The sequence below is a fragment of the Pantherophis guttatus genome, chromosome 3 (assembly GCF_059756535.1).
Source record: "Pantherophis guttatus breed Tessera chromosome 3, ASM5975653v1, whole genome shotgun sequence".
Classification (NCBI taxonomy): Eukaryota; Metazoa; Chordata; class Lepidosauria; order Squamata; family Colubridae; genus Pantherophis; species Pantherophis guttatus.
In genome coordinates, this window is record NC_142065.1 from 188,445,436 (window position 1) to 188,469,133 (window position 23,698).

The 23,698-nt window shown below is 44.7% G+C and overlaps 1 protein-coding gene and 1 long non-coding RNA gene across 2 annotated transcripts in view; both read right to left on the reverse strand.

Annotated features, from left to right (window-relative positions):
• Nucleotides 1-492: 492 nt before the first annotated feature.
• Nucleotides 493-1,698, reverse strand: LOC148114943 (endogenous retrovirus group 3 member 1 Env polyprotein-like). The gene has a single exon (XM_087890760.1). The coding sequence runs from the start codon at nt 1,696-1,698 to the stop codon at nt 493-495; it is 1,206 nt and encodes a 401-aa protein (XP_087746886.1).
• Nucleotides 1,699-3,238: 1,540 nt separating this feature from the next.
• LOC117668424 (uncharacterized) overlaps nt 3,239-23,698 on the reverse strand; it is a 45,506-nt gene continuing 25,046 nt past the window's right edge. The window contains exon 3 of the long non-coding RNA XR_015733423.1: nt 3,239-7,362. This is a non-coding gene — a long non-coding RNA (uncharacterized LOC117668424). The remainder of the gene's footprint in view (nt 7,363-23,698) is intronic.

A 23,698-nucleotide genomic window follows, 5' to 3' on the forward strand; every position in this document is an offset into this window, starting at 1 on the left:
GAAATTCAAGGTGGCTGGACTTAGATCTCTTGTGGATGCACAGGGATTCATTAATGATGACGCATTTGACCCTTCCCGTGGGCTCAGCCTGGTCATCTCCTACAGGCAGTGATTCTCAACCTGTGGTCCCAAGACCCCTGTGGGGCCGTGATGTTGTCACAGTGTTATAGAAGAAAGACCACACTAGCTCTTTGTCAAAGGGAAAGGTTTATTGCACATGGTTCAGCAGCGATAGCTCAAGCAAAGTCTGAATCCCAAAAGGTTGTTACATACAAGCTTTTATACTTTCTCAACCAGGATATACAAGGATATACAAGCAGGATATACATTAGCTATGCATGATTACCATATAAGGATATAACATACCAGTTTCTTTGTTCCTGCCTGGTGAAGCAGATAAAGTGATCTGTCTTATGCCACATTGTCAACCCAGGTGGGTGCGGTCACCTCGGTTTCTTTTATTTTATTGTGCCTTTCTGACATCTTTCTACTTTATTCCCCCCTTTGAAACTCTTCTGACTTTTCAAGAGTCGTTTCATAATCATCCGTATCCGCAATTCTCTGATATTCCCACATGGCCATCACTTGAGCTACCGCTTCCCTCTTTGCCAGCAGGGACAAACTGTTCGATAGTGTTCGTACAAAAATAGGTAATACACAGGGCAAAATCACACATCCAACAGCAATTAGGTCTATGAAGGCTACTATCACTTGCCATCCCAGGAGTTTAGGGAACCAGCTCGAGAAGGCATCTGCTAGATTGAACCCTTTCCAAGTTTGGACTGGGACATGGGCTATTTTTACCATTTTATCGGTTATTTCCTTAATGACCTTTCTGCTGTCATCTATCTCAATACAGCAATTGGACAAATTGAACTTACCACACACCCCTCCTTCCTTGGCTAGGAGGTAATCTAAGGCTAAGCGATTTTGCATAATATAGGTTTGGGACTTCACACTTTCAGTGGCTAATTTGGTTAGGCCTTTCACAGTTTCATTTGTTATTATTTCTACTACAGCTTGTAATCTTATTAAGCGGTTTAACAGGTAGATGGGGGTACAATATCCGTAAGTACCATCCTCTGCCCAGGTGGCTGGTCCATACACTTCTATGATTCTCTCTGGTGGCCATTCATCGTCCTTCCAATGGCCTATTTTTACCTTTTCTATCAATGAAGTGTCTATAGCCGCCCTCCAGGTTCGGATATTTCCTACTTCATCATACACCGGTACTCCTAATACCTGTCGCTGACCGAGGGGCAACAAGAAAAATCCAGGTCTTATTATCCCCAAAACACATGCACCACACCAATTAGTTGGGAGTTGGCTATAGGCATACTTTCTGCATATCCAATACATACCATCAGGGGCTAGCCAAATATGAGAAGTGTTTTGAGGCTGGGAAATGTAGGGGCTCAGGAGCGTAACATTCATTAGGGCCTTTGCTTCTGGCGTGGGTTGCTTTCCCTTCCCTGACCACCATTTGCCATTGTTCCAGGTGGATAAACACATTAGTGCTCCTACCTGATGGCACCCTGTGGTATGGTTTCGGACATAGCAGACTGATCCCACAAGGTTTGAAGTCAAGGCCCAGTTTCCATCCTTCCCTGGAGTTGCTGTTAGGTTTCCCCTTTGTTCCATCTCCAATACCACAGTGTAATTTAGTTCTTGTGCCTCCCACGGCCATTTTTGTCCCATATTTGTTCCACCACACACAAAACAGTTGCTAACATTTAAAGTGGCTGCTACATCCTCGGCTAGCTGTACAAAGGTGCTGATAGCCTTGGAGGGCAATTCCTGAATATTCAATTTCTCTATTTCTTGATAATAGGACCAGAATAGGGATTTTTGCTGAGACTTGTTTTGTTTTGCTTATAATCTGTATTTCTATCTCTGATAGTGGGTCATATCCTTTTCCATCGATCCCTATTCCAAACATCCACCATTTGTTTTTCCATTTAGTCTGTTGTAAGTACCAACTACCATTTGTTATAGTCAGATTGACTAAGTTACAGGTGTTTGTTCCACAGTTAGTCACATCTGTGGGTATCTTTTCAATTTTGACTTTTGAATATTCCTTCTGGGCTTCAGTATTCCATTTTACACAAGACCACCACTTGCAGCGTACCGTTGATATGGTACATTCATCTGGGGGACATAAATATTTATGATTGGATGCATAAGTCTGAATCCAACCAATTCATCCACAACTGTCTATCGCTGCCCAATGGTGGGCAGCCTGGCACACATCAAATCTTACACTAAAACCCGTGTTTAGTGTCAATTTCCAAGCGGATGTTCCTAATATTATCTGGTCCCACCCAGTTCCATCAGACTTATGAGATTTAATCTGTAAAGCCCAACTCGTTGGATTCAACGTTGGGTCATAACATAGTACCCCCTTAGTCCCATTATATCTCTTATAGGAAGTTCCATTTGCCTTACATGATGTTAAATCAAATTGGTTACAAGAGGGAGGCTTATGTGTGTGATATACAGGAGTTTTGCCAACTGTTGCTCCCGTTATAGTGGTATGTATGCATTGGTGACATTGCTCCTCACCCAAAGCTGCCCGCTGTTGGCGAAGGGTCCCTATGTCTGCTGAGTCTGCCTTCTAACAATATGTCCTTCCTTCCTCCAAGCATGTCTTATATACTTGGGAATCATGAAGGCATTTACTCTCTTCTTGGCACACTGTGGGTGATACTGGATTATATATAAATGCTGATCCCTTCATACACTCTTTGCATCCGGAAACAGTCCTCTTCCCTCTGAAGTCATTCTTCTTTAATATGTCTCTTCTAAGGGATACCCGACAGGTTCCTGCCCATCCTAGTCGAAGGGTGGTTGAGTCAGTAGCCTTCCATTCTTGAAGAATGGGCGGGCCACAATTCAATTGAATATTTTGATTCAAAATCCTGTCTCGGAAGGATAGGGGGTTTCCTAGCGTTCCCTCATACATCCCTCGTCTTAAAACTACTCCCAGGTATTCACACACAAAAATTTTGTCCCCTGTCACCAATTTTCCTATGCACTTCTGGGTTATAGCCCTGTCGAATGTTCGGGGGGTCTCACAGGGATGTGGCCCCAAAGGGTCTGACATCCATGTCCCTGGGTGAATAGCTATATCCTTTTCCCCGCAATTGGGAGGAGTTCCCACAGTGTACCTATATATTATAGCAGGTTTTTGGTTACCAGCACTACTGTTGTAGGAAAATCACGGGACCAGACCAAGCACTTCAATGCAGGAAAGGTTTATTATGCATAAGGTTCAAACAGCAGTTAACACAGCAAATTGTCTGAACCCCGAAGGGTGCACAGAGGTGTTGCTTTTATACTTTTAGACTACGTATACATTGTCTAGGTTGCATTAAGACATATTTGGTCTTAGAGGAAACGAAAGATGTCTAGTCCAGACATTTAGTAATAGATAACAACAAAAAGGAAGTCACATGAATATATTGGGGTATAATTATACATAGCACACGTTATACATGACATTTGGGGTGAAATGCAGAAGTCAGCAACAGGATGCATCTGTCTGGGTCAGTCTGCTCTTTTCAGATAAAAATACCCTCTGTCATCTCAGCAACTCCTTACTGGCATAAAGAAAATATTTAACCTTGACCAAAGTTTCAGGCCTGTTTATTGAGGCTTTTGGGTTTGGACCAAAGAATGTTTATGTACCTTAGATTTAACCTCTTCACTCCCCCCTTCGTGACTCATCTGACATATCCAGAAGAGTCACGTACTCAGGTTCCCCTCCAGGTTGGAGTTCTTGATAAGCCCACATGGCCATTACTTGAGCTGTCGCCCGTCTCTCCACCAATAAGGACAGACTGTTAGAAATAGTTTTGACAAAAATGGGTAAAATACATGGGAGTATAACACAACCTGCAGCTATTAGTCCAATTAACCCTACAATTGCTTGCAATCCAGGTAGTTTTGGCCACCACCCGGAAAACATATCTCTCAGGTTTAATCCTTTCCAAGTTTGTACAGGTACATGAGCTATCTTAACCATCTTATCTGTGATTTCTTTTATGACCTTACCACTTTCATCTATTTCAATACAACAATTGGTTAGATTAAATTTTCCACACACTCCACCCTCCTTAGCAAGCAAATAATCTAAAGCCAGTCTATTTTGCATAATATAAGTTCTTGACTTCACACTTTCCCTAGCTAATTGGGTTAGGCCTTTTACTGTCTCGTTGGTAATTATTTCAACCACAGCCTGTAAACGAATCAACCTATTCAATATATATATAGGTGTTCGATAGCCATACAAACCATCCTCTGCCCAGGTTGCTGGTCCATAAACCTGTATAATTCGTTCTGCAGGCCATTCTTCCTCTCCCCATGTGGGTTGATTACCACCAACTTTTACCTTTCCTATGAGAGATGTATCCACATGCCTCTTTTGTCTATTCAGATTTCCCACTTCATCATACACAGGGACACCCAGAACCTGCCTAGTCTTCAAAGGTAAGAGAAAGAACCCCGGTCTGATTATTCCTAACACACATGCTCCGCACCAATTCTTAGGTAGATATCCGTATGCCATCTTTCCACAAATCCAATATAGTCCATCGGGCGCTAGCCATCCGAGGGTCTGATTATCCGGATCATTCAAAAATGCCAAGCCTTCAATGTTAAATAGGGCTTGCTCATCAATACCCTCTGTTGCATTATTGCCCGACCACCATACTTTGCTTTCCCACTTTCCGATGCATATTAAATTTCCAACTTCTTTGCATCCTTTTATAATCTTGCGTTTAAAGCATACATTACCTACCAAATTAGTGGTAAGTGTCCAATCTCCATCCTTCCCCTTAGTGTATGACAAATTACCTTTCTGATCCATTTCTAATACCTTTGAATAATTTAACTCCTGAGCCTCCCATGGCCACTTTTCTCCCATATTGGTTCCCCCACAAACAAAACAGTTAGATACATTTAGAGTATGTGCTATATCCTCAGCCAACTTAACAAAAGTATTAGTTACATATTTAGGGATCTCAGGGATGTTGAGTTTTTCCATTTCTAAATAAAATGACCAAAATAGTCCTTTTGTATCCTGTAATTTTCTAGTAGTTTTAGTGACATACCATCGAAGGGTTACAAGAGGATCCTTTCCCTTCGCATAGATTCCTAATCCATAGTCCTCCTTCCATAATTTTGTTGGGGTACATGTAATCTTTATCGGATTACATTGGTTCCGTTGACAGTTACTTCTAGCTACCCCGTTTTCCAGCTTGCATCTTTGGGAGCCCCCTGGCTGACCTCCTGTCTACATTACTGCACAAGCCCAATATGGACAATAACTATATGTGTCCCGATCAATGCATTCTCCCTGCTTTCGGCACATGTACTTTTTGTCCAACATATAACTTCTTTCCCATTCTAATGTCCCACATGTTGATTTCCACACATCACAATTACGATTAATGGCCATGCAAGCATCAAAGGATAACTCAACCTGCCTTCCCAAGGACCGGAACTCTGTTTTGTTTAACAATTCTTCCCTTCCACACTCAGTAGTATATATTGACATTTCATATGTGGTAATTACTTTAGCCTCAGTGGGATTATAACATTGCACCTTGCCATTTAAGACACACATATGATATACTGTGGTTTTGACCTGACAGGTGGGTGGTGTATATGGTATACATCCGTCAGGTTTGTAAGTATGATAGACTAAAGTTTTAGAAATTAAGGTGCCTTGGATTATAGTCTTTATACAAGGGTTACATTGTTCCTTATCTATGGTCTTTATTGTACCCCGTGGTTTTACTACTGGTGACGCTATTACTGGAACCATTGCAGTTGTACTAGGTGAGGCTGATCGTGTGTGCAATGCAGGTGTTAGGGTGGTGGTTATCCTCTTACCTCGGTTTTTGAGCGCTTCCTCTAATGACATACCTCTCCGTCTTGGGTCGTAACAAAGTACCCCTTCCGTCCCATTACATCGGTAAACAACCATTGGGCGATCGGAGCCAAAAACACATGTGGTTAGATCAAACCATTCACAGGAGTTTGGTATTCCTGATCTCATTCGGATGGCTGTGCCATCCTCACTGAGACACGGCACACATGGTCCTCTTCCCACACGGTCCTCGAGCCCCCTGGCTTTTCTCATTTTCCCTTTTCCCTGTCTTGTTCTTGTTGCTCCAAATTCAAAGGGTTCTATTTTCAATATACAGGTCCCCTGCCATCCCGGTTTTAATTGAGTAGGGGATAGGACACGTTCCCATCCCCAATATCTAGGGGGTCCACAGTCTAGGGTTAAGGAGGAACTCCCCCCTTTGAAAGGGGCCGTAACACAAATTCCTTTACGCAAGACATAACCCACATACTGACATGCTTTCGGATTTGAGTAATCTCGGGCTTGACAAGCAATCATTGCTATCTTATCAAATATCCTAGGAGTCGTACAGGGATGCGGTAGAACACCATTCCAGCAATCCGGGGTGAATGCAATAGGTGGTGTTCCATCACAGGTCCCGCTGCCAATGTCATATGATTTAATTATGCTTGGTTGATCTTCCGGATTACTCCACAAACCCAAGTTACTAACACATACCGAATTGCTCTGAACCCCTATCAGCAATAGGCTCAGCCCTACCCATTCAGCCCCAAACCTTCCAGCTATATTTATCCTGACTCCATATTTTACAAGCATACTCATCTGCTTCCCGCCTTTCCAGTTCCACTCTTCTGGCATCTCGCAGTACAGCCTGTATTGTAGGGCTGGGTTTAAGAGTATAATAAGAAGGTTCCCCTGCACAAATTACCAAATAGTGAGAGAGCATGTCTTCTATGACCACTATATCACACTTGTCATTACAATGTATGCAAATAACACAATCAATACAATGTGCACAGCAACAGCATCCACACTTACAATGGCAAAACCAACACATACAATTAGCAAAAGAAAGTGAATACACAGTAAAGAAAGAAATAAAAAAACTTCTTCATCCAATCTTTTTCCCCCGTGCGTAGAAAGTCAGCTTCCGGTGTGACTTAGCAAGGGTTTCTTCCTTCCTTGAGAAATTCCTGCCACGTGATCAGCTCTGGCGGAGGAATAGACTGGGCGAAGAGAACAGAGTGAGGCAAACGGACTGGCGGATTAAGAGCCTCTCCACACAATCTTAGTCTATAGTGATAAAATATAAAAGGAACAAGAGCTAAAACAGCAACGATCCACAATCCCCACATCCAAGTCTCCCACATAAAGTGATGCCAATCTTCAGCCGTGCGCTGGGGAGCAGCTTCCGGTGTGCTCCGGCAGGGCAAGACGGTCTTTCCTTCTTATAGTCACTCGGACATACCTGGATACAGCATTCAAATAACCTATATATATATATATATGAGACATCATTTAGTTGCGTCTAAGGGTAAGCTTGGTTGGATTTTTCGGGTCCATGGACACTCTCCAGCTCTTGTCTGCAGCCGCTTTAACTCGTGTCCAATGGATCCACGATTTGGACTCTGCAATTTTAACAGCGAGTGGGGAAGACATAACAACGGTGAAAGGTCCCTTCCATCTCCCCTCTAGCTGTTCTTTCTTCCAATATTTAACCCACACTCGATCTCCGGGCTTAAAGGGATGGCAGCGAGTTACTAATCTAGGGGGTACCTGTTCCATCACATATTTCTGTAGTTTTTCTACCTGTTTGCTCAGTTCTTGCACCATTTCCATATTCCAAACGCCCCCCTTATGACCCAAATCCGGCCATCCCGCCAGGTGTCGCCTCAAAAGGTTTGGAGGTCGCCCGAACATCAATTCATAGGGAGACAACTTGTGTTGTCCTCTTGGAGAGCTTCGAATTGCGTACAAAGCCAGCGGTAAAGCATCAGGCCATTTCAAATGACTTTCAGTACAAATCTTAGTAATTCTCTCTTTTAAGGTTCTGTTCAATCTCTCTATAGCGCTCCCTGATTGTGGATGAAAAGAACTGTGAAACCGCCACCTAATCCCCACAGCTTGAGTTACTGCCTGATTAACATGATGAACAAACTCAGGACCATTATCAGAAGAGATATTGGTAGGTATCCCAAACCTGGGTATAATCTCTTTCAGCAATAGCCTTGCTACTTCCCTCACCTGTTTAGTTTTAGTAGGAAACGCCTCTGGCCACCCAGTATACATATCCACAATGACCAACATAGCCTTGAACAGTCCACACCTTGGCATATCAGTGAAATCAATCATAATGTAATCCATAGGAATGTATACACGTGGTATTGCTCCGGGGGGCAATAAGGGTCCTTGTCTAGGATTAACCCTTGCACAGGTGATGCCCTTGGCCACCACCCCCGCAGCAATGCCTGCTAGTCCATCAATGTAATAGTCTCTTTTTAAAGCTTCTTCCAGAGCTGTTTTTCCCATATGAGTAGTCCCATGGGCTAATTGCGCCAGAGTCCAAGCTACAGACGACGGCACATACACTCTCTGATCTGGCAACACGTACCATCCACTTTCCACCATAGCCTGTAAATCAGTCACTGCTTTTACACTTTCTTGTTGGGTATAGGTAGGTTTTATTTCAGGTGGTATCACTCCCATATCCATAGCTACACATATTGATAAGTCGGGGGTTGGCCCATGACGCTTGGCAGCTTCTCTCGCTTCTAAGTCCGCCGCCCTATTTCCCATAGTTATCCTATCATCTCCTCTTTGGTGTCCTTTACAATGCATCACTGCCACTTTCTTTGGCTTCTGTACGGCATCAAGTAAGCGACTTATCAAATGCCCATGTAAGATGTATTTTCCAGCTGAATCTCTAAATCCTCTTTCTTTATACACTGCTCCATGCGCATGCAAAGTTAGAAAAGCATATTTACTATCAGTCCACACATTCAAGCATTCATCCTTGGCCCGTTCTAATGCTCTTATTAATGCCCACAGTTCTGCTACTTGTGCACTATGTCCTTTTCCTAGAGGGCCACTTTCTACCACTCTTTCATCATCCACTATTGCATATCCAGACACTCTATTTCCTTCTACCATGTAGCTAGATCCATATGTATACCAGTTAAGTTGGGCATCTGGCAAAGGGATATCAGTTAAATCAGCTCGACTAGCATACACTTTTTCAAGTACTTGCAAACAATCATGCACCGGTTCCGACTCCGTTGGTAATAGAGTAGCCGGATTCAATCTATTTGAGATCACTAATCGCACCTGAGGGTTCTCAATCATTATAGCTTGGTACTTTGCTAAACGTTGTCCACTTATCCACAGATGTCCTTTTGCATCTAACACTGATTGTACTGCATGAGGAGTATGCACATTTACGGGACAAGAAAAAGTAAGCTTATTGCAATCTTGTATTAGTTCCGCAATAGCAGCTAGCACTTTGAGACAATGAGGCCAGCCTTTTGCAACTCCATCCAGTTGTTTAGAAAGATAAGCCACCGGTTGCTGCCAGCTCCCAAGCGGCTGGGTCAATACCCCCAAAGCGATATTTTTGTTAGTATCTACATATAAATTGAAAGGTTTCTGCAAGTTTGGCAATGCTAATGCAGGGGCTTGTGTCAGAGCTTCCTTGATATCTCGGAATGCTTTCCTTTGTTCTCCTCCCCATTCTAATAGCTCAATGTTTGCCCCCCTTGTTGCAACATACAAAGGGGCGGCCATTAAAGCAAAATTTGGAATCCAAATCCGACAAAAGCTTGCTAGTCCCAGGAAGCTACGCAACTGTCTCTTTGTCTTTGGCTCTGCTAGAGCCAAAATTGCTTGTTTCCTCTCTGGCCCCAGCGCTCTTTGTCCGTGCTCAATATCGTACCCCAAATACCTCACACGCTGTTGCACCAGCTGGGCCTTTTTCCTGGAAACTCTATATCCACATTCCAACAACAGATCTAGCAAAGCCTTGGTGTTTTCCCAACAAGCATCTTCATTCTGACCTGTTACAAGCACATCATCTACATATTGCAAGATAGTATCTCCCTGTTGGCATGGCACATAGTATTGTAAATCTTTGGCTAAGGCTGTTCCAAACAAGGTAGGAGAGTTTTTAAATCCTTGAGGAAGCCTAGTCCATGTATATTGAGATTTAGTTCCATTTCTTGGGTGTTCCCACTCAAATGCAAACAGAGGCTGACTAATTGGATGAATAGGTATCGTAAAGAAAGCATCCTTCAAATCTATAATGGAAAACCAAGCAGCTCGGGGTGGAATTAAGCTAAGTAGGGTATAGGGGTTCGACACGGCGGGGTGCAGGGTCACTGTCAGGTGGTTTACAGGGCGCAAATCCTGAACCGGCCTATAGGAGCCATCTGCCTTTTTAATTGGAATTATTGGGGTGTTCCATGGAGATTGAATAGGTACCAACACCCCTGCCTCAAGATATCTCTGAATACTGTCATACACGGCGCAAACTGCTTCCCTAGACACAGGTCGTTGACCTATATGTATAGGGACAGCACCCGATTTCAGTTCCACTACTACCGGAAGATGATGAGCTGCAAATCCCGGGGGATTATCTTCAGCCCACAGTCCTGGTACATCAAACTCCTGCCATGCATCATCTCTAATCTCTTCCTTAATTTGCCTAACTACCATCAATCTCCACATCTCCTCCGGAGAATGTCTGACTGTCACTCTGTCGACCTGCATCAAAGGAAATGGTTGCTCCTAATTTACTAAGCAGATCCCTACCCAGTAATGGGAGCGGGCACTCAGGAATATAGAGGAACTCATGCTCTATTTTAGTTCCCTTAAAATCACACGATACAGGTTTCAAAACTGGATGCCCCAAAACAGTTCCCGACACTCCCTGAACCTGAACCGTATAAGGTCCAGGTGCTGCTATTGGTCTATTGACAACTGATCTTCCTGCTCCTGTATCTATCAAAAAGGTTGTCTGTTGGCCCCCAACATCCACTGTAACCAATGGCTCGGATGGGGCCTCCTCCAAGCCTGGTCCCCGTCAGTCCATCCAATCTGTTTCGGCCAGCCCCACAGTCTCCGGTATTTCTCGGAGCCTGTTGGGATTTCCGAAACCTCTATTCATTCCTCTAGTACCTCTCCGTCCACGAAATCCACCTCTTCCCATGAACTGGCCATCTCCTTGACTTACTCGATTTCCTTCAGCTGGCTGTACCCTTCCACCTCCTCTCCAGAAGGTCCTGGATTCACCCCTGCCTCTCATCATACGCCTTGGACATTCTCTCTGCCAGTGTTCCTCACCTTTACAATAGGCGCACTGGTTCGGTCCCAAGGACGTTCCTCCTTGCAAAGCCACCACTAGCAACTCAGCCTTCTTTTGCATTTTGACTCTAGCCGGCTCCTCCTTCTCCTTCTTCTCCACTTTTTCCCTATTAACATACACTTTCCTTGCTATTTCCAACAACTCACTTGTGTTCTTCCCTAAAGCTCCGTCCTGCTTCTGTAATTTTCTTCTAATGTCGTCGCAGCTTTGAGCTATGAACCTCTCATTCAATATCCTTACATTTTCGGGCAACCTGGGGTCCACCTGTGTATACAGCTCATAAGCCTCGACCAACCTCTGCAAGAAACTCTCAGGACTCTCATCTGCTCCCTGCGTTATTAGCGAGGGCTTAGACATATTTACCGGAGGTTTTCCTGCTGTCCTCAAGGCCCTTACCACCGCAGTTCTATATTCTGCCAAATGAGTCAGATCATCAGGCACCCGGGGATTCCATCCTGGATCCACCTCCGGCATTCGCAGCGGTAACTCTCTAGCAAAGTCAGCATCCCCTGGGAACGCTACTCTCACATTCTTCCTCATAGCTGCTTTCCACTTTTCTCTCTCTTCAGGGGTTAGTAAAACATTCAGCAACTGCTGTATATCATTCCAAGTAGGGTTATGGGTGTCCATAATGGTTTGGAAGAGGTCCGCCATCTCAGTAGGTTTAGCCGAGAGGGGTCCATAATGTTGTTTCCAATTCAACAAATCAGTAGTGGAAAATGGAACATATTGAAACATAGGCTGTATTGCCACCTCACCTTGGGCATTCACAACTTGCTGATCCATCTGTCTTAAGGGGGCCACCAGTTCCACCTCAGCAGCTCTAGCAGCCCTTGCCTCTGCCTCCGCTAAGGCAGCAGCCTTCGCTGCGCGGGTCTGTACTCCTTCTACTACACCCCCAGCAGCTCCACGAGCCTCTTCTCCTTCCGCCTCACTCTGATCACTTCCATCCATCAATGGGCTTGTTTTCACCTTCGGGCTTCTCCCCGTATCATCTCTTCCTGTTCCATCATCCTGCATGCCTCCTCCTGCAGCACCCCCAATAGCACCCCCTACAACAGCCCCCCCGGTGGGTGGCTGATAAGCAGCCCCCCCAGCGGGGGGCTGATATGGCGGTAAATGCTGATATGGCGGTAACGGCGGCACAGTAGGGAAACTTTCTTCCTCATCAACTAAGATCTTCGTGCCCGACATGGTGTTTTCACGTATCTATCTCTCCTTTCCTTCACAGCACTTTTCCTGCAACATTTCATCTTTGGTCTCGCAACACAAAGTCGCACCATTTCTGCCTGGCATTGCAACAAATCCTCTGCCTTTTCTGTCAGCGCATTTACCCACTGGTCAATATATGGAAACTGATCTGGGTACTTCTCCTGGTCCCCTGCTATGACTCCCCACAGGTCATCTGCTACCTCTTCTTTAAATGAACCCTCTGGGGGCCACCCGGTTCCCATATTCGGCCACACAGTGGTGCACAAATACTTCAAACGTTCCTTTTTCATTTTGGGATATGAGGGGTTCTTAAAATAGCTGTCGAAACCTTTCAACATGCATGCCAACGGTGTTGGGCACACTCTGGGTATTCCCCCCCATCCTAACACACTGTCACTGACTCGCAGCCCCGGAACTCATGGCCACTGACGAGAAATGCGATGACTTAACCACCCCACACATTTACCTCACAGGGACTTCTTTAGGACAGCCGTCCCAAGTCCAGGGGAGGGATCAGGTCCCCTCTTCTGTCTTCAAATGAGACAGGTAACAATCTCTTACATATACTCGCCTGAGGTGTCTTCACTTCACACGTCCTGGCCAGGAACCATTCACACCTTCTTTCCTACACCGCAGGGTTCTTGGACTTGCTCACAGCACCGTCAGCCTCGCAGGGAAGTCGCTGCCGCCTCCCAGAAGTCTCGAACTCCCGTGGGCTCTGCAGGATGTTCAGGAGCGGCTGCCCTGAGGGCCTGAAGGGTTGAACGGCCCACAGCAAAATATTGCCTCAGTCTAGTGTCCTGGCGGAGTCGCCATTTCTTGTAGGAAAATCACGGGACCAGACCAAGCACTTCAATGCAGGAAAGGTTTATTATGCATAAGGTTCAAACAGCAGTTAACACAGCAAATTGTCTGAACCCCGAAGGGTGCACAGAGGTGTTGCTTTTATACTTTTAGACTATGTATACATTGTCTAGGTTGCATTAAGACATATTTGGTCTTAGAGGAAACGAAAGATGTCTAGTCCAGACATTTAGTAATAGATAACAACAAAAAGGAAGTCACATGAATATATTGGGGTATAATTATACATAGCACACGTTATACATGACATTTGGGGTGAAATGCAGAAGTCAGCAACAGGATGCATCTGTCTGGGTCAGTCTGCTCTTTTCAGATAAAAATACCCTCTGTCATCTCAGCAACTCCTTACTGGCATAAAGAAAATATTTAACCTTGACCAAGGTTTCAGGCCTATTTATTGAGGCTTTTGGGTTTGGACCAAAGAATGTTTATGTACCTTAGATTTAACCTCTTCACTACTCCACTGGCCATAGTTAGTAACACACATCTCCGTTCTCCCAATATTTTCACTTGCTAGTATGATTTCTCGATGCCTACGGATCCCATGAGGGTTTTGATACAAGGCGAGGGCCCTCAAGGACGGATGTGATTGGACCTTACATAACCCTGCCCAACCCCTTCTTAACTGGAAGGGGCTTATCGTTTGCCCGATTACAAAAAAGGGGCATGGCCCACAGTCCAATGCCAACAGGGGCAGTCCAGTGGGTGTCAAAAGATGGCCACACACCCCAACTCTTAACAGTCTCCCTATGTGTCAGCATATTTCTGAGTTTCCAAGTCCTTTCTCCATACATGTTATGGAAATGTGTAAATCAAATCCTGTAGGGTCACCACAGGGTTGGGGCCATCTATCCTCCCAGTAGGTTGGGTCTAGTCTGAGTACCCTGTTGGCCTCACAATTTGTTCTTCCTATCGGATCGCTAAAAACAATGCTTTGTTTAGGGCCCCACTCGCCTAAATTCTCATCACACACATCACCCTCCACTTGTATTCCACATCCAAGTACTATAATCAGTATAAGTTCCAGCTCCATTCTTCTGCTATGCGTGGAGGATCAGCTTCCGGGGTGATCCAGCAAAGCTCTTCAACACCGTGCGCAAGGAACCTATTGCCGGTAAGGTTCAGCAGAGTGTCCTTTTACTAATGCAAAAGAAGCAAATGAGCAAAGCTACTACTAATGTCACTATTGTGGTCGAAAAGTATATGTGGTTCCAACTCATTTGCGTTTGAGCCAAAGCACCAAGGGTTTGCCTGTGGATTGCGCTTCCCACTGGACTGGATCACTCTGGGCAGCTCCTTTTAGTCTGGTCCAATGGATCCATGATTTAGATTCCAAAGTTTTTACTGCAAGGGGAAAACACATAACTACGGTATAGGGCCCTTTCCATTGAGCCTTAAGAGGTTCATTTTTCCAATGCTTTACCCATACTCTATCCCCTGGTTTAAAGGGGTGGCACTTAGTGCTTTAGCAGGGGTGGAGTTTGTTCTCCTACATATGTCTTTTTGGCCTCATACATGTATTTAGTCCTTGTAATTGCTTAATCAATTCCCTGTTTCCTATTCCCCCCTTATGGGACAATTCTGGCCAGCCCACCACATCCTTACGCAAAACTGTGGGTGGTCTGCCATACATCATCTCGAACCGGGGAGAGGTGATATTTTGCTCTGGGGGCCGTACGGACATTGTAGAGAGCCAAAGGCAAGGCTTCAGGCCATTTAAGATGGGTTTCGGTGCAAATTTTAGTTAATCTATCCTTCAGGGTGCGGTTCATCCTTTCTACCTTCCTTCATTACTGGGAGTGAAAGGAGCAGTGAAAGCGCCAAGATGATCCTATGGTTTGGGCTAAAGTCCAATTTATATTATGCATAAACTCAGGACCATTATCAGATAAGATTATAAAGGGGCATCCAAATTTAGGTATAATAACTTTCAAAAAGGTTCGAGCAACCTCTCTAGCCTGTTTAGTTTGTGTAGGGAAGGCGTCGGGCCATCCCAAAAAGGTATCTACTATTACTAACATTGCCTGATATTGGCCACTGTGAGGCATATCAGTGAAGTCAATGGTCACAATGTCCATAGGGGAGTACCCAATTGGTTGAATTCTTGGGGGTAAACTTGGGCCTTTGTCGGGGGTTTGTCTGGGCACAAGTAGTGCATTGAAGAGAAGCCTTTGTCCACAGGGCATGTACTCCGTCCAGATAATATTCCTTTAATATGGCTTCGGCCAGGGCGGTTTTTTCTAAGTGTAGAGCACAATGGGCGTGATCTACCAAAGTCCAGGCTAAACGCTGAGGAACGTACGGTCTCCCATCCGGAATGATAAACCAGCCGTTTTGCTTGGAGGCTTTTAGGTCATGTATGGCTTTTGCTGTCTCCTTTTCTGTATAAGAAGGGATGAGTTCCAACTGCACCACCCTTTTCTCAAGCACTACACAGATGCTTAAATCCGGAGTGGGTTCATCTCACACTCTCGCCTGGCGAGCCTCTATATCAGCCCTCTGATTTCCTATAGCCACTGGGTCAAGTCCCTTCTGATGTCCCTTGCAATGAATGACAGTTATCTTTGAGGGCTTCATTACAGCTTGGATGAGCCTCTGAATTATATGACCGTGTTGTATAAATTTCCCACTTCAGTCCTTATAACCCCACTCTTTATATAAGGCAGCGTGGACATGTAAGGTAAGGAAGGCATATTTACTATCTGTCCCCACATTGTGACTTTGGCCTTCCACCAATTCCAAGGCTCAGAGTAATGCGCATAATTTGGCTAGCTGTGCACTATGGCCAGTCCCCAATGGTCCACTTTCTATAATTCCATCTTGATCTACAACCGCATATCCTGAGACCCTCATTCCATTCAGGATATAGCTGGATCTGTCCGTGAACCAATTAAAGGTCGCATCAGGAATCGGTTGATCCTTGCGATCAGCCCGACATGAATATTGGGATTCTAACACATGTAAGCAGTCATATACAATAGGCTCTTTATCTATTGGCAATAATGTCACCGGATTAAATCGAGTTGATATAACTAAATGGACTTGGGGGTTCTCAATCAACAGGGCTTGATATTTAAAAAGCCGTTGGTTGCTGATCCACAGGTGCCCTTTGTTTTCTAGTATGGACTGGAGTGCATGAGAGGTATACACATTTACGGGACATGAGAAGGTTAGCTTATTAGATTCCTGTAGTAGGAGGGCTACTCCAGCAAGGACCTTGAGGCATTGGGGCCATCCTTGTACTGGCCCATCAAGCTGCTTAGATAAGTATGCCACAGGCCGTTGCCATGAGCCAACTGTCTAGGAGAGAACTCCTACTGCTATGTTGGTAGGCACATCCACGTACAGATTGAAGTGTTTTGTAAGATCTGGGAGTCCTAGGGCTGGGGCCTGTATAAGTGCGTCCTTGAGGTCTTTAACTGCCCTTTCTTGCTCTTCCTCCCAGATAAACGGCTCCTTCTCTCCTCCCCGTGTTGACTTGTAGAGAGGGGCAGCCAATATGGCAAAGTTAGGGACCCACAGGCGGCAGAATCCTGTGACCCCCAAAAAACCCCTAAGAGTCCTGCGGTTAACAGGCGGCGCCATTTGAGTGACAGCAGCTTTGCGTTCCTCCCCCAATGACCTCTGGCCTTGGGAGTCATAGAATTCCAAATATTTAACTTTCTCTTGTACTAACTGGGCTATAGTCTTTGAGACCCTATACCCTGATTCTAGCAACAAATCCAGTAGGGCTTTTGTATTGTCCCAACAATCATCTTCATTAGTCCCTGAAATCAAGACATCATCCACATATTGTAATAGGACATCTCCCTTCTTATGGGGGGTGAAATACTGGAGATCTTGACTCAAGGCCATACCGAAGAGTGTTGGGGAGTTTTTGAATCCTTGAGGTAGCCTTGTCCAGGTGTACTGAGTTTGTCTGCCCGATTGCGGGTCTTCCCACTCAAAGGCAAACAGCAACTGGATACTGGAATGGATGGGTATTGTAAAAAATGCATCTTTTAAGTCCAGGACCAAAAACCATTTAGCATCTCCCGGAATTGTACTGAGCAGGATATAGGGGTTTGGTACCACTGGGTGTAGGGCAGTGTTTCCCAAACTTGACCCTTTGAAGATGTATGGACTTCAACTCCCAGAATTCCTCAACCAGGCATACTGGCTGGGGAATTCTGTGAGTTGAAGTCCATGCATCTTAAAATAGCCAAGTTTGGGAAACACTGGTGTAGGGTTATCATTGCCTGGTTTACGAGGCACAAATCCTGCACCGGGCGGTATGTACCATCGGGTTTTTTCACGGGCAAAATAGGGGTGTTCCAAGGTGACTGAATCGGGTGTAGGATATGTGCTTTTAAATACTTGGTGATGAGGTTCTGTATGGACTCGGTGGCTGCTGGTGTGTAGTATCTCTGCTTGACCCGTACAGGGCAGGCACCTAGTTTTAAGTCTACTACCACTGGAGGTTGGAACCTTGCATACGCAGGAGGTTTATCTTCCTCCCATACACTGGGGATGTTGAATTCCCGCCACTTATCAAGTCCTGGTGGTTCTCGCACGACCATCAATCGCCATGTATTGTCAGGATGATGATTTAAGGTCAGCTCCGTTCCTTCAGGCGTGAAAGTGACTGTTGCTCTTAATTTAGTGAGGAGGTCCCTACCCAAAAGTGGGATTGGGCATTCAGGCATATATAGAAATTGATGACTGAGGACAGTACTCCCTAATTGACACTGGGTGGGTTGCAAGATCGGCCTTCCTAATATTGTCCCTGACACCCTTGGAATCATACCTGACGTCCCGAGGGAGGGGCTACTGGTTTATTAATCCCCGAATGACTCACCCCGGTGTCCAGTAAAAAAGCTGTTTTTGACTTTCCCACCCTTATTGAAACCAGGGGCTCGGGGGGTGGGTCCTCTAAGCCTGGTCCCCATCAGTCGGTCCAGTCCATTTCGGCCAACCTGATCAATTCCCCCATATCAGGAGGACGCTTTCCCAGTCCCCTCGACCCATAACTTTCCATCCTTCTTCCTCAAAATCTTCGTCCTCTCACTCTTAAGGCTGGAAAGGGTAACGCCCTACCCCTTCCTCTTCCTCGACCCCGGGATCCCAATCACTGTGGGCATTCCCGCTGCCAGTACCCTCTTCCTTACACAGGGCACACTGATTGGGTCCGAGTGACACTCCCCCTAATGCAGCAGCTAATAACTCCACCTTCCTCTGCATTCTCCCCTCTCTTTCCTTCTTCTCTACCTTATCCCTATTCACGAACACCTTCCTAGCGATCTCTACCAACTGACTAGTATTCATTCCCAAGGCCCCTTCTTGCTTTGGTAACTTTTGCCTAATGTCCTCTGCACTTTGAGCAATAAATTTCTCATTTAACATGGCCAAATTTTGGGGACCCTGTATGTCAATTTGAGCGTAGTGTTCATATGCCTCAATTAATCGCTCCAGGAAGCTCTCTGGGCCCTCATTGGGCTTTTGAAGTATGGTTGCTGGCTTTGAAAAGTTCACAGGGGGTTTCCCTGCTCGGCGTAGCGCATCAATGGTTAATGCTTGAAATTCCACCAATGGGTTCTGTAATGGGCATTATTGGGGTCCCAGTGTGGGTCTTCTTCTGCCGCCCTATTTCTTCTTTCATTAGCTTGGTCGTTATTAGGGAACCACTCTTTCAAGATTTTGTCTCTTGCTGCCTTCCATTTTTCTCTATCTTTTGGTCTTAGGAGGGTCCCTAATAACTGATGGATGTCATTCCATGTAGGGAGATGGGTTTGCATGATCGTCTGGATCAAATCCACAACCTCCCTTGGCTTTTGGTTAAATGGTCCATAATGCTGTTTCCAATTTAGTAGATCAGTGGTGGTAAACGGGGTGTATTGAAACATGGAGACAATTTATGGCTGGCCTTGTCCGTCGACAACTTGTTGGTTAATCTGCCTCAGGGGGGCTACCAGAGTGGCCTTTTTGTCACTACTTCTGGTTCTCCAAGCCACAGGAGTCCCAGTATCTAAGTCTAAATCCGTTGCCAATTCTTCCTCTTCTAATTTAACATTGCTTCTCACTTTGGGGCGTACTGGCCGGTTTTCTGGCTGGACTGCCACTGTCCCCACTCGAACCAGATGAGGAAGAGGGGGGTATTGTGGCACGTATGGAGGGGGCTGGGTATCCTCCTCTGTCCCTTCGGTCAATAAGAGCTTTGTTTTTTCCGACATTCGACCTGTGGGCTTCTTCTTCCGGTTACTTTCCAACGTGCGGCTTACACGGACACGCATCTACTCTGCTCTACACTTTCTTAACCAATCCGGACTCTCCTTTATGGCTATCTGCCACTGGTCTATATATGGATATTGATCCGAATGTCCATGATCAGGGTCAGTAACTACCTGATGCACCAGGCCAATAATTCGGAGATCTAAGGTTCCCATAGGGGGCCACCCTACGCTGAAGGTGGGCCATTCACTCTCACAGAACTTCCGCAATGAGTCCTTGCCAGCCTCGGGTCCTTATAATCTCCGCTAAAAGCCTTCTGGAAATTATTTAACATACACTGGAGTGGCATCCTGGGGACACTACTCCTCCCACCCGTACCTTACACACTCCCACTGACCTGAGGTGCTGGACATTCTGACAGCCACCAACAGGAACTGCAATGGCTTAACTTCCCACACAACCTAACATGGACTTCTTTAGGAACGACATCCCAAGTCCAGGGCAGTGATCAGGCACCCTCTTCTATCCTCAAATGGGATAGGTACACATTATTTTTACTATATACTCACCTGCCGGCAGGTCTTTCCCACTCATCCTGGCCAGGGTTCGTTCAGACTCTTTCCTTTCCCTTTTCTCACAAAGGGTCCTTGGACTGACTGGGTGTGCCCCTCGCCGGCAGACGGCTTCCCTTCCCCGTTCCTCCAAAGCAAATAGCCTCATGGCACCTGAGGTACCCAGGGCTTGGATCCCTCTGCCGGCGCGGGGTCCTGGTCATCCTGAGTGAAAAATCACCTGGGAGTCCCTTCGTGGTCGCCAGAAAATGTTATAGAAGAGAGACCACACCAGCTCTTTGTCGAAGGGAAAGGTTTATTGCGCAAGGTTCAGCCGCGATAGCTCAAGCAAAGTCTGAACCCCGAAGGGTTGTTACATACAAGCTTTTATACCAGTTCTCAACCTGTGGGTCGGGACCCCTTTGGGGGTCGAATGACCCTTTCACAGGGGTCGCCTAAGACCATCGGAAAACACATATTTTCAATGGTTTTAGCAATAATGTTATTGTTGGGGGTCACCACAACATGAGGAACTGTATTAAAGGGTCGCAGCATTAGGAAGGTTGAGAAGGTTTATACTTTCTCAACCAGGATATACAAGCAGGATATACATTAGCTATGCATGATTACCATATAAGGATATAACATACCAGTTTCTTTGTTTCTGCCTGGTGAAGCAGATAAGGTGATCTGTCTTATGCCACATTGTTAACCCAGGTGGGTGCGGTCACCTCGGTTTCTTTTATCTTATTGTGCCTTTCTGACATCTTTCTACTTTAACAGGAGGTCCATGAAGGCATGAAGGAATGTTATGATTTAAATCTTGAGTTAAGTCTTGGGAACCATGGCCCATGACCACAAAAGTTGTTTAAAGGTGGTCCATGGTGAAGAAAAGGTTGAGAACATATAGTTCTACAGGATATGAAGCTGAAGAGCTTTTGGAGCTGCCAAAATTGCCAAATTAAACATAAACCATATTATAAAACCGTATTAAAGCAATTATATTTTAAGTATTAGAATGTTGACACAAACTAGGGAAAAGTGGGTTTAACCCATGCTCTGGCCATAAAACGCACAAAGTAATCTTTGGCAAATCAAGTTAGTTTTCCTCACAATGTTGATTTAAAAATAAAATGGAAGAGAAGACTTTTTACACTAAACTTTTTGGAGGATGGATAGGATAAAACTGTGGATGGTATTGCTTTCAATCCATAATAAATCAATTAGTGTCAAGACTGAAATTATTATTGCTATTATTGCAAGCATACATATTAATTGTTGTTATTACAAACACCCTGTGAGTATTTACTAGGAGAAAATGGTTTATCTCTGGTTTATCTTCTAGTAAATGGTTGTCTTGCCATTGGTCATGGCTGTTCAGGTACCCATTTTGTGAGAGGACCAAGTACATGTAGATGCCAACCATTCACAAAAAGTTATCTAGCTCTGCTATTAACAAATAAATATCCTCACTCTTGATTCAAGGAACCTTTAATTTGTTAAAGTAGACAGAGTTTACAGTTTGGAGAGAGGTGTCAAAAAATATATCAATAAGGCAGTTGTAATCAAACAATCAAGAGCACCATCTTGTTTCATCCATCCCATCTCCTGTAGACATCCCTGCATAGGCTACAATTCACATGGGGCTGACCTGCATTGTGAGCACTCAGCTGCTTTGAGGCAAAAGCAAAGATGTGTTTGTATAGTTGATATGATAAAAAGAGATGCTTCAAAATCAGCCAAGGTTGTTTTTTGATTGGAAGAGGAGGATAAGCTAAGAAGAATATGCTTGTCACAGAAAAGTGTCATAAGCAAATGAGATTCTTCTCAGCAGTTGAATTGGTCAGATTTTTTGCCTGACTCAGCTTCCTGTTGCTAGTTGCTCAACAGACCACACAAGGCTAAAACTGAGAAGCACTCGTTCATAAATTTTGCAAATGATGCCAAATAACCTTGACCCTTGCCCATTAACTTAGCCACTTAGGCTTTCGCTTTTACACCTGATATTGACTTCCCCAAACAGTCCAATCTCTGCTCAATTGGGCTCCAATTCTTTTTATCTTCTGCTGTTAGCTGTGGATGATGGAATAGACAGTATCAGATTGGGGAAAGATGGATCAAACTCCATCCACACTTTACTTATTAACATTCCTTTTCAAATCTTTGCCCCACAAATATTTGCCCCTAAAATCTATACTATTCAGAAGACTTGGGAAAGACAGCTGTCCAAATGATGCCATTCTTGTGTTCCCACTCACTCCCACAGCTGCTGCTTTAATGGGATTAGTTTAATTGATTGAAGGAGAGAATAGACACTGTGAGGCCAAGTGCTTAGTTTGGCAATAAGCTGCATCAGGGTTTAGTTTTGCCACAAGAAGCTACTAGTGAGATAGGTTGGATGGGCCACAGAGATGGTCATGAATGCTATCAGACTCATGGCAAGATCTCAGCAGAATTTCTGGGATACTTGATCAAGCACAGCTTGTCTAAACTCTAGGCATGTACTAGCTTAAAGTTCTGAAAAGCATGTTATGGCAGAACTAAATAAAAATATTGATTGCATACAAGGAAGAAGCCACTGTTTTTGCACTCTGTCAATGTGCAAATTCCTTATATTCATTGCTGTTTAACTCTTTCCTCCACTTTCTAATAGTTTAATTAACATTTTGCCTTGTACAAGGAGCCGTGGTGGTGCAGTGGTTACAATGCAGTATTGCAAGCTAACTCTGCCCGCAACCAAGAGTTTGATCCTGACAAGGTCAAGGTTGATTCAGCCTTCCATCTTTCTAAGGTCAGTAAAATGAGGACCCAGATTGTTGGGGGCAATATACTAACTCGGTAAACTGTTTATAGAGTGCTGTAAAGCAGTATGAAGTGGTATAACCTTTAACAGTAACAGAGTTGGAAGGGACCTTGGAGGTCATCTAATCCAACCTCCTGCTCATGCAGGAGACCTGTACTAGGGATTCGAACTGCTGAACTGCCAACCTTTCTGATCGACAAGCTCAGTGCCTTAGCCACTGAGCCACCTAATCAGGCTATATAAGTCTAAATACTATTGCTACTTCCTGACTTGTAGTTGGACAACTGCTGGTGGTTGACATAACACACATTTCCTCACTGAGAAAGTCTAACACTCAATTGTATTCTCAGAAATACTCCACAAAAGTAGAAGGATTCTAGCAGAGTGAGGAAGGCTATGACCAGGTGTTCTCATGCCTGTTCATTTTACAAAGTGGGATTCAATTGCTGATGGATATACTCAAGTCTCCCATTGTTCTCTTTTTTTACAGTTCTTCTCTTAAACTCTTCAAAATGACTGCCTTCAAGATGCTTCTGATTCCAACTGTAGTGCTTGGCCAATAGCTAGCAATAATGAAAATTGAGTGATGGCAGAAGCTGGTCTATTTCTGAAGACTTCAAATCAGGGACTATCCTGTAATATTTCTTCAAAGAGGAAACAGAGCTTCCCTAGGCAACAAATATGAAGTGTGTGAACTAGGAAAGCATGCCGGGTGGGCTAGAGGCAAGCAACATTGATATAGATGTACATGAACAAAAACATAAGGATAAGTAACAACCTAAGAGAAATACATTAGTATTCTTCAAAAGCATGAAGAAATGCTCATATCTGGT

Bases quoted from the DNA above. Each gene is read 5' to 3' on its own strand.
- LOC148114943 (XM_087890760.1), bottom strand. From the start codon at position 1,698: ATGGGACAAAAATGGCCGTGGGAGGCACAAGAACTAAATTACACTGTG.